The sequence below is a fragment of the Boleophthalmus pectinirostris genome, unplaced genomic scaffold (genome assembly GCF_026225935.1).
Source record: "Boleophthalmus pectinirostris isolate CB_2022bp ecotype Guang Dong unplaced genomic scaffold, ASM2622593v1 HiC_scaffold_5, whole genome shotgun sequence".
Classification (NCBI taxonomy): Eukaryota; Metazoa; Chordata; class Actinopteri; order Gobiiformes; family Gobiidae; genus Boleophthalmus; species Boleophthalmus pectinirostris.
In genome coordinates this window covers 21,335,936-21,346,150 of record NW_026571404.1, presented here as the reverse complement: position 1 = coordinate 21,346,150, position 10,215 = coordinate 21,335,936, and the positions used below count along the sequence as shown (strand labels likewise).

The following is a 10,215-nucleotide window of genomic DNA, read 5'->3' as shown; positions in this document are numbered from 1 at the left end:
ATAGGCTAATATCAGTAACAGATTAAAAAAAAAAAAAAAAAAAAGAAAGAAAGAAAACTCGCCAGCACCTTGTGCCAGAGATGATCATAAGCTTTATCTCCTTTCCACTGAACAAACTGAAAGAATCATAAGTCAGGGGAAAGGCACCCTGACAAGAAGGTAGATTCATTACGCGCGTGTTGAGCGGGCGTATGCGCGCGCATTCAAGTTAGTGCGCCACGCTTCAGTGCACCGTGTGGAGGCGATAAAAGGGGGTGAGAGAGAAAAAGGACGCCAGTACGCAGTGGTCACTCGGATAAACCTTTGCGGCTTTGCTCAGATTGAAAGCACAACGGCATCTGCACGAAACAACCTTTGCTACAAGCACTTATGTTCACGAGGTAAGGCAACGATAGCTGAAAAGTTTTGAATCGTTATCCATTTAGACTTAAAGATGCAAATTTAAGTGGAAACGTTAGAATGTGGATTTATTAGCTGCTGCAGCCTGTACCGGTAATGTCTGATTTTCATAATGATAAAGTTGTCTGGATCAGACCAGGGAGTTGCAGCAGATGGGAAGACAAAGGGGGACGCCAAATGAAACAGAAGATCATAGGTCTAGAAATGATAAAATACCATCCCCAAATTGAGGTTTCAGTCTGACCACAAGAGGGCAAGAACTTTTAAATTTAGCTGATGTTTTTCTTCGCTGTAACTAAATTAACACGTGTTTGCTTTGTTACAGTTTATCTATGGAGCCCACTTTGATTCCTCGATGCGCGTGGTCTGGTGAAAGTAAATCCATGCAGCTTCCTCCAGACGTGCACACCAGTGTGGTCGTTACGCGCAGCATCCCATCTGGCACCTGCTTCGGTCCTTGCGTGCTTCAGAGTACTTTCGACAGCATCGCTTTCATAGCGCAGAAGTCCAGCGATACCCGGAACAAGGCTTATGTATTCAGGGTATGAATATTTATCAAGTTGGCTATAGTATTTACAACTCACTGTAGTGACTGTAATCCTTCTTACTCGTTACTTGTAACTGTAACTTTTATACAAAACATAGTCTATTTGCCAAAAGCTGTAAACTCTGGGCTAACGCATACTTAATTAAAGGTATAATTAATTTTTTTCCTCGGTTAACAGGTGGACCCCGAGGCTTTAAGTAACTCTGCACTACTCCTCTCTTGGTTGCGTCTCATCCAAGCTGCGCGTAATGCTGAGGAGCAAAACACAGAGGCCTTTCTAAAAGCAGGTCAGCTGCACGTTCGTACCAAGCGAGAGGTCCGGTCCGAAGAAGAGCTTCTGATGTGGTATGACGAGGAACTGTGTCACCTACTGGGATTCACAGACTTGAGGAGAGAGCTTTCTCAAGGTAAATGCTTTGTGTGCAGCGTTGTTCGCGTGAACCGTTGTCTCATTCGTTTTTTCTTACAGATTTCAAGTGTACCAGATGCAGCCAGGTGTTCAAACACGAATATCCCTTCCTGGCCCACTGCCGTTTCCTGTGCACCCAAATGAAGGCTGATACTTGGAGCCCAGAATACACTAAACACAAAGAAGTGTACAGCATCAGTAAAAGGCAACACAAAGTGACCGACTTTCACAACATCGCCAGAGATTTGGAGCAGAAAAACAAATCGGAGGCCGTCGTGAACGTTTCATCAATTAAAAGAAAGTATGAGGATACACTTTACCATAAAAGCAGAAAAGCAGTTTTGTTGGAGAAAACAAATATTTCTAATGATGTTCACATCACAACGTATGAGCATCTGGAAATGGGAGGTTCAAGCACAGACTTGAAAGAGGTTGATAAAAGTGGATGTAAAAAAGACAACGGACTCAATACAAAGATGAGTGCACCGTTGGAAACAGGAGAGAGCTCCAACAGCAGCGCATTTTCATTGATTTCGTCCAATACCCAAGGAGAACTGAAAAGTGCTTTTTGCAAACCTCATAAAAGGACTACACCTCTCAATATTGCACCAACGGCGCCCTCTAGTTGTGTCGAGGAGATAGCGGATGCCGTGGCATCCTCGAGAGCCCTGATGGGATACAACTTGATGGCATCCAGTGTCTTAAACACAGAAATGCACTCCTCTTTATCCTCTGCGGCCACACTAAACAGTGCGTTTCATTACGCACCTGAGCATTGGTCCCGAAACATAGGCGCACATCTCCACCCCAAGTCATCCCCATCGTCTTCTCTCACCACCCTTCCCCCCACTTTCACCTCTTTCGGCGTTTCGGTGCAAAATTGGTGTGCCAAATGCAACTTATCCTTCCGCATGACCTCTGACCTCGTGTTTCACATGCGCTCACACCATAAGAAGGAATTTGCCGCCGAATCTCAAGTGAGAAGGAGGCGAGAGGAGAAACTTACCTGCCCCATCTGCCACGAGTACTTTCGGGAACGACATCACCTTTCTAGACATATGACCTCCCATAACTGACCACGTACCATGGACATGGACATTATTTATTCATTATTTAATCAAATTAAAGTAGAAAGTGAATGTAGTCTCTCCACTAGGGGGCGATAAAGGTACGTGTACTGTTCCTTTGCTTGCGTGAATGTGCCTTATGGAAATGTGCAGATGGACCGTGACTGCGGTAAATATCTTATCACTTCATATCGCATTTACTTTTAAACTTATTTGTGAAAGAGTTTGTTTTTGCACACCCAAACTTAAACAAAATACAAAATGAAAAGCCTTTTGTAAGTTATTGGGCTAACTAGCATCAGTATATTCACTTATTGAACTGTCTTTGCTTGGCTACTCTGGTGCTGAGTAGCTCTTTGTCCCCACTTTTTAGTCATAGCTTTATTTTGTACAAAACAATAAATAAATTTAATGGAAATGCTACTGTTATTTATTTAATAGGTTAATGTAATCATTATAGGCCTATATCTATTATTTTTATTATGCCTTTTATTATTATTAGTACCTAGACCTAGTAGGCTGGTAGCAGGTTGAGGTACTAGTAGTACTGGTCTAAAATATGAAACAAATAGGATATGGCTGTTGAAGATGCACTCTGTAACTTTTCTGGTGGAGGGTCAACCAACTGCTGTATCCATGGAGATATTATGTTTCATAGTATAGCATTAAACTCATGTCTCCATGGAGAAAAGCAGGAGATGCCACCTGGTTAAGTTACAGAGCACATGTGTGGAGAAGTGAGCTCGCGCACAGTAAGAATGTATGTTTTTGAAGGTATTTTAAGCAATGAAACACTTGTACATGCTAAATCTGTCTTAAATGTCATACTGTTTAACATTCAAGGCAAAGCAATAACATCTCCATAGAGAAACACATTGACCTTCACCAGAAAAGTGAGTAATAACTGAAAAGTCTTCATATATTTTGAATATTTAGTTTTGTAATGTTTTGTCAAAGACGTTTATAGAGCTCAGTTAGGCTACTTCTTACTTCATTTGAGTCCTACTAAAGCGTCGAGCTTGTGGCTTCATCAGTTCAGTCTTGGGGTGAATAAATAGCTTTTTCTGTTGCAGGTAATGAGGCAGGAGAAGGAAAGGTTCACGAGAAAGTCAAGTCTCTGCATCTTGAGATCTACAAAAGTAAGGACTTGTGATAGATAAAATTATGATTTATTCTATGTTGAGGGTAGTTTATGTTTTTATTTTTACTGTATTCTTGTTTGTTGCTTAGTTTGGTCTGCAGCAGCTATAGGTTAGCAATAGGCCTCTAGTCTTCACAACACCTGAAACACAAACTCCTGCTTTGACAATATTGTTATGCTCTACCATATTGTTGCGGAGGGAATAGATATATGTTGCATTTAGTTACATTTACTTTGTGTTCATATAATTATATTTTCATAACTAACAATAATGATCCCTTTAGTACACTGAATGCCTACAACAAGCAGTTCGTGTATTATGTTGTAGCCACATTAGATGATGGATGGCTAATTTTGTAGCATGCTGCTGCTGCTACTGCATTGTAACTCTGCAATAATGGTAGTATTATTTTGTCAGGCTGACTAACTTTGAGGAAAAGAGCTATTCTAGCCTGCACACTAAGAATCCTCTGTTGCCCAGTAATGGCTCTATTGCTGCCCATTAATTGAGCAGTCATTTTGTGGAAAAACAAATGTTATTCTTGGTTCCTTCCTTGACTCTTCTGGTTTTGACTTTCGGCATGGTCCTTTTGAAAATGAGCCGAGACTGCTGTGGTTTTGCTGCCTGGAATAGACCATTGTGAACAGTCTTTAGTAAAGTGTGCTTGAGGTGACAAGCATGGTTATGTGGGTGCAGCAGACTGTTACTTCATTGTGTAGTCATTGTGCAATATTTGTAAATGATAAAAAATGTAAGGGATATAATGCTCGGTTATCCTTAAATAAAATGCATGTCACAAATTACTCAGCACATTTAGGTCACAGTTTATTGCAATTCACATATCCTCCATAGTTTTATATTGTCTTTACTTTGGTCTGCACAACATCACAATCTAGATAACAGAATTTCCTCTGCAAAGAACAAAATATCCCATGTTTTTTTTTTACAGAAAACCCTTATTGTACCTGTAATTGACTATAGACCTCTACAAATGTATTCTTGTATTTGTTTGAGTCTTAAATGTTAATGATCCTGATTTCCATTGTTGTCTGGACATCCAATTTTGTTAACATAAATTGTAAATTTTATCACAGTGCTTATTTTTCCAAAGTTGTGCGGCTCTAATAAGAGGCAGTAATGCTCTTTTTGAGACTTAACAAATCATTGTGATAGGTTAAATCAATTTGTCATTCAGAGCATAACTTACTGGTGACCAATAGATGGAGTGAGTGAGCAAAAATATACGTGGCGTGTGTATTAATAAATAAGAAGCAATGAATCCAAATTGGCAGAATGTCATGGGGGCAGATCACATTTGGATTTCATCTTGCATTCTTGTTCCATTGGAGTACTAATTTACAAAAACTATTGCTTCACAGTTTAATGATCATCTTGATTAACACCAGTAGACTATACATTAACCCATTACTGACCTTTTCTAAAATATCAAACAGCATTTTTATTTAAACCTAAATCTTGCAGTGTTGTTAAATATATAGTCAGGAAGGAATGTCTGTGAATTTTTTTATTCCAACCATTTTAATGTTATCGGAGTGTTAACATTTGTCTTTTTATGACTTTTTTTTTTTTATTAAACATCTGCATTGGTGTATTAAATGTAATCCCTTCTGGGTCATAAGTCTAGTCCAGATCACCATGTTTTAGAGCCTGTCTAATAGCTACACAGTCAACTGCACACAGCCCAGTATCATACATGTCTATACATTACTGCATTTTTTTAGAAGTGGTTTCCAGAAATCCTATCGTCATTGAGACAAATTTACTGTCCAGTGTTTTGTACAGACATCAAAGCATGCGTTGTTACAAACAGATGTGGTGCTATGGGGGCCGACTGCGACTCCAGGCTAAGAACTCCAAACTAACTAAGGTTAATGATACAAAGGTACACTGTCATTTTGTTTTCATCCTCCACTTGACTGAAACCATGAATTAGATCTTTCCCTAAACATCCGTGTTAAAAGGCCATTGAAGGAGCATCCTGCACTTGAGATGTTTAACTGTGGGTCGTAGGCACCGATAAAGAGGAAGTGCATTGTGTTTTGAAGTTGGAGTGGCTCTCGTCTAATTGGCGCATAAGTCTGCTTCCTTGTGCCGCCATTAATCCGGGGCGGCCACATCGTTCGCTGGACAAGAGGCTTTGGTGTGGGGTGGTAATGGCTTCAAGGAGCTTCAGAGGAATGCTGGGTATCTTTGAGTGGGACTTTCCTGCCTTTGTACTTTTAGTGTTTTAAAAGGTTCAAAGGATTAACATAGCAAATATTGACTCAACAACAATCTTAAAATATATGGAATTAAATTATTTTATTCTAACGCAAAGACACACATTCTTTTATAATTTAAGAAACACATTTATAAAATAGAGTCTAATATAACACAGAGTAACACAGAACCTGTAACAGAACCTACAAACCGTGACACAGCTATGTCAAGTTTCACATTTAAAATAGAAAAATATTTCTGTTTGGCTTTCAACGCATTATAAGGACACATAAATGAAAGCCAGATGAATACTTCCTTTTTACACAGCACAAGACTCTTAAATAACCCCAGTCTTGCAAGCACATTACAATGGCATGTAGGTACAATCCAGCCTATCATTATCTTTAGATTAACTACAGCTGTACACAGTATGTAACAATGTAATATATGCAGTCATCTGTGAATGACTGCTGAGCTGCCCGATGACACACTGATAAAGTCTTTCATTTATAGTTTTTGTGTCCTAAGACAACATGAGTTTGAACCCGCTGTGAGCTGTTTCTGAACACTAGATCAAAGGGAAAAGCCCCTTAAATGTTGCTGTCCATGCAATTTCCAATATCGCCATAATCAAAACAACTGCTCTGAGCCATGTGTAGTCCTGAGCCTGGCCCTGTTGCTGAGACAGACCCCAGACAATGAGTCTCTCCAGGTTTGCTGCCGCGAGACCAACAAGATGGAAGTAATTTCTCTAGAGACTATAGTATGTTCCTCAAGGAAAAACATGCCCAGTTACTTCACAAAACCGCTGTAAACCACAGGTTGAGATCTGTCTCTTTTTCCTCTTCACTTGTTCTTGTCCAGCTTTTATCTGCAGGAGCAGGACTGGACTGACATATTGGGGTAGACTTTAAGCACTGGGTTGTTGGCTTCGTCCTGGTACAGCACAGGCAGCGGGCTCATCTTCTCTGGGACACAGCAGGGTTCAGGGATGCCAGGAATGATACCAACAGCTCGCACTATGCTTTGTATGGTGGCATGGTTAGACGGCCTGGTAACCTGCAAAAAGTAAATTAGTTTAGCAATAGATATTCACCTCAAATAGTAAAAAATAGTCCAGCCTATGATCTTACCTTAGATATTGGAAATCCACAGGTGCCAGCACAGTAGTAGGCTTCAAATGCCTTAGGTGCAATAACCCATTCACTCCAGCCAATATCTGCAAAATCCACTCTTAGGTTTCTTCTAGAACACGTCCTTTCATGGCTCTCGCTGGACTGCCTCCGCCGGGCTTTACGCATCGTCTTTTCATCAAAACTCAAAAGTGGAGATTCTTCAGTTGAACTTCCTTTGTGCTTCTTGTCACTGTTCCTCCTCTCATCCTTTTGTCCAGGGCTCTGTTTTGTGGACTCCTCATTATGAATTCTTACTGAGATCTTTTCTGCCTCGCTTAACAACTCTCCATCTTTACTCTGCTCCATCACCTTGTCCTTGTGATTTATCTTTTTCTTCTGTTTCTCTCCTGGTTTTAGCTTAAGTCCAAGATACCAAGAACTTTCCAGCATGTCCTCCTTCCTGTACCCATCAGGTTTGTAGCTGATGCCTGGTAGCTCATTATCCTGGATGAGGGCTCTCCGCACTCGTCCTGGAGCAGTGTTTGGTTTGTGTTGTGAGGAAAGAGAAGGGTCCCTGGCCTCCACAGAGGGGTCATATCTCTGAAGACTTGCAGCAACACTGTTAGGCTCCCCAAGCGCCTGATCATCAGCATAGACCAAAAAGTAAGGCAGATTTCCTGTGGAGAGCACCTCCGCAGGACTCCTGTGGTACTGCAACCCCATGTCAATCTCCAGTGATAGCAGGAGATGACCTCTGTCCCGTGCCTCCTTTATGACCTGAGTTAGATCTTTCATCTGCCACACCCCTCTCCTGTGGGGGTGGAAGGTTACATTGCCTAGGAGTGACCCTGTTGACCCCGAGTCGACCTCTGACCCGGAGGAGACAGAGCGAATGAGCAGGCTGACGGACATGGCTGAGGGGACGGCTGGAGAATGACATAAAGAGCTCTTGAAGCGTTTACAGAACCAGGGCTTATGAGGCTGACGCCGTTCCAGCAGGAAGTGAAATGTAACCGAAAGGATGACCTCGGAGTCCTGCAGGGTCGTGAGGTTGAGCCTGTACACCATCCTTTGATCAGAGGGCTCTGTAATGACAATAAATCAGTCAGTGTCAGGTGAACAACACACAAAGTGAGTGCATTTATCAGTGTTTTGTATTTCTACAAACTTCGTGGCAAAACTTATTTCTAACCAGGATGAAGAAACAAAAATTATCTATACCCCATGCACTGAGTATAGATTCCAACAGTACTCATGCATTGAGGTCCCTAAGGGATTTAGCCGTCAGGGGCATAGAAGGAAGCTGTGTAATCACGATATTAATTTCTACAGCAGAGTTACTGTCCATTGTGCAAAAGTGGAGTGGAAGACGACGGTATTAACCCTTTATTCCGACTGCATATGGAAAAGCTTAGTTTAGTTTAAGCTTTCTCTTAAATCTAATACAACCATCACTTTCTTCCCAGACACTAAGACATTATCAACTGTTTGAACAGATCTTACATTGTTGTGAAAGTGCTTTACATCTCGACTTGGATTACACCTCGCCTCTCCAGTAAAAATACACGCGTGTTATGATATGACATTTGAGAACTTTGTGGGATATATAAATGCCTATGGGTTGTGTTTTTAAAAAATAGCATCAGACAGAGAAAGGCGGCTGCGACATAAGCCCTCTGACTCCAGGACGCAGAGTCGCACATGTCCCGTAGCCACAACAGGAAAGTGGATGCTGTGACAGACAGTGGTCCTTTGGATCTTAGGTCCTAAACACCACTGCGGTTTTATAAAGGCAGATTGGCATCACTCACGGCCAGTCACGTGCATTCTTACCCCTTCTTACCCCCTGTCTGTCTGGTGTATTGGCTCGGATACAATGCAGATGGACCACAGCTGCAGCAACAAACAGGGTGCCACAGGCGTCCTAAAATCATTTGCTCTCTCAGACAATTCAGAACAGTTTATCTTATTTAGACCTCAACAGTGAGTGATGAACATTTATAGGTTCGTATGATGGCGGAGAGATACAGCTCTATATTAGTATTGCAAACATTATTTAAAGTTCCTTAAATAGTTCACCTGGTGTGACTCTGAAACTCCTCACAGTGTTCCCCTCCCTGAGCCGGCTCTCCTTGCTGCTCTTCTCGTACAGTTTGAACATGTGTTGAGAGAGCGTATCCTCCTGCCTCGCGTTGCCTGAAAAGTAATCCAACGGGGAACGTGCGCCCCGTGTTTCCTGTGCGCCCCCAGAACTCACTTTACCCGCGCGGTGCGCCACAGCACCCAGGAAGCTGCCCCACACCAGGAACAGGTGCGCAAAAATCATCGTCAAAAACGGTAAAATCCAAGTCTGTCAGTGTGCAGAAAACTATCCGAGAGAAGATTTCTAGGTTGCGCGCAAACTTAAAGTAGGCTGTTTTTCTCACGTTCCAGTTTGTGGCACTCCAGCCACTCGGTGTGACTGAAGTCGTTCTGTCGAGGCAACAGTTGGAGCAGTTACTTTTACATGTGCGATTGTGAGCGCCAGGAGCTTAGTGAAGCTGTGGAGAGTCGCTGACGTATGTTCCTGCTCACAGCCAACGAGGTCTCAGTGGAGCGCAGCCACGAGCACAGGTCAGCGCGCACGAGCCTCCTCCCTCCTCTCGCTCCCGGCCATGATACAGTTAATGATGATGTGAGCAAGAAAAAGGCGGAAAATTAAGTGAGAATTACATTGATATAGGTCAGAGGGGTTTTTATAGAACGCAACGCATTTTAATACATAGTACAGAAACACCTCAATCTTTCCAATTCATTACATAACTTCCAGTAAGTGTTTTTGACATGGCCTCAATCACACATAATTAGCCAAGAAACACCATATGTAATAGTTTGCACAACCACCCAGGGGTTATTGTTAGTGCCATTTTTAGTGCATTTGAAACATTTTGTAGCCTATAGGTTTAAGAGAATAGTGTTACATGCAAAAATGTATAATGCAAGGTAAAAGGTATAGCATCAGATGGAGCCACTGTTTTTATGTCTATGGCTGTGAGTGCTTATGTCCCCACAAGGCGTTGTTTCAAGTGTCTCTGATGTCTACAGCCCTGTACCAACAATGCTTGTTTTGTGGAAGTGGTGGTCTCCAGCAGAGAAGTTGTAACTAGCTGGGCCTCTCGGGTCACTTTTGGCTCCTCTGCACACACACAGTCCTCTCTCTTTCTCTTTCACACGAACATGCCACATACGTGCACGAGCAGCCCAACATACAGAGGCAGCTCGTTTTCTATCCCTCCAGGGCCCCACAAGATACTCTTTCTCATGTGTACCTTTGCAG

The 10,215-nt window shown here is 42.1% G+C and overlaps 2 protein-coding genes across 2 annotated transcripts; one reads left to right on the top strand and one right to left on the bottom strand.

Moving 5' to 3' along the window:
• Positions 1-290: 290 nt before the first annotated feature.
• prdm8 (PR domain containing 8) lies at positions 291-2,652 on the top strand. Its single transcript, XM_020921126.2, has 4 exons — positions 291-380; positions 725-941; positions 1,125-1,353; positions 1,416-2,652. Exons 1-4 carry the CDS (start codon positions 370-372, stop codon positions 2,429-2,431), a joined length of 1,473 nt encoding a protein of 490 aa, XP_020776785.1. The 5' UTR covers positions 291-369; the 3' UTR covers positions 2,432-2,652.
• A 3,999-nt stretch (positions 2,653-6,651) lies between these two features.
• gdf10a (growth differentiation factor 10a) lies at positions 6,652-9,225 on the bottom strand. Its single transcript, XM_020921125.2, has 3 exons — positions 8,979-9,225; positions 6,918-7,984; positions 6,652-6,843 (listed from the first exon to the last, which is right to left on the bottom strand). The coding sequence occupies exons 1-3, from the start codon at positions 9,223-9,225 to the stop codon at positions 6,652-6,654; spliced, it is 1,506 nt and encodes a 501-aa protein (XP_020776784.1).
• Between the last annotated feature and the right edge of the window lie 990 nt (positions 9,226-10,215).

Coding starts and splice junctions, on each gene's coding strand:
- prdm8 (XM_020921126.2), top strand. Junction 942..1,124: donor ACAAGGCTTATGTATTCAGG/GTATGAATATTT, acceptor CTCGGTTAACAG/GTGGACCCCGAGGCTTTAAG. Junction 1,354..1,415: donor GAGGAGAGAGCTTTCTCAAG/GTAAATGCTTTG, acceptor TTTTTCTTACAG/ATTTCAAGTGTACCAGATGC.
- gdf10a (XM_020921125.2), bottom strand. CDS start 9,225: ATGATTTTTGCGCACCTGTTCCTGGTGTGGGGCAGCTTCCTGGGTGCT. Junction 7,985..8,978: donor GAGTTTCAGAGTCACACCAG/GTGAACTATTTA, acceptor TTGTCATTACAG/AGCCCTCTGATCAAAGGATG. Junction 6,844..6,917: donor GTGGATTTCCAATATCTAAG/GTAAGATCATAG, acceptor TACTTTTTGCAG/GTTACCAGGCCGTCTAACCA.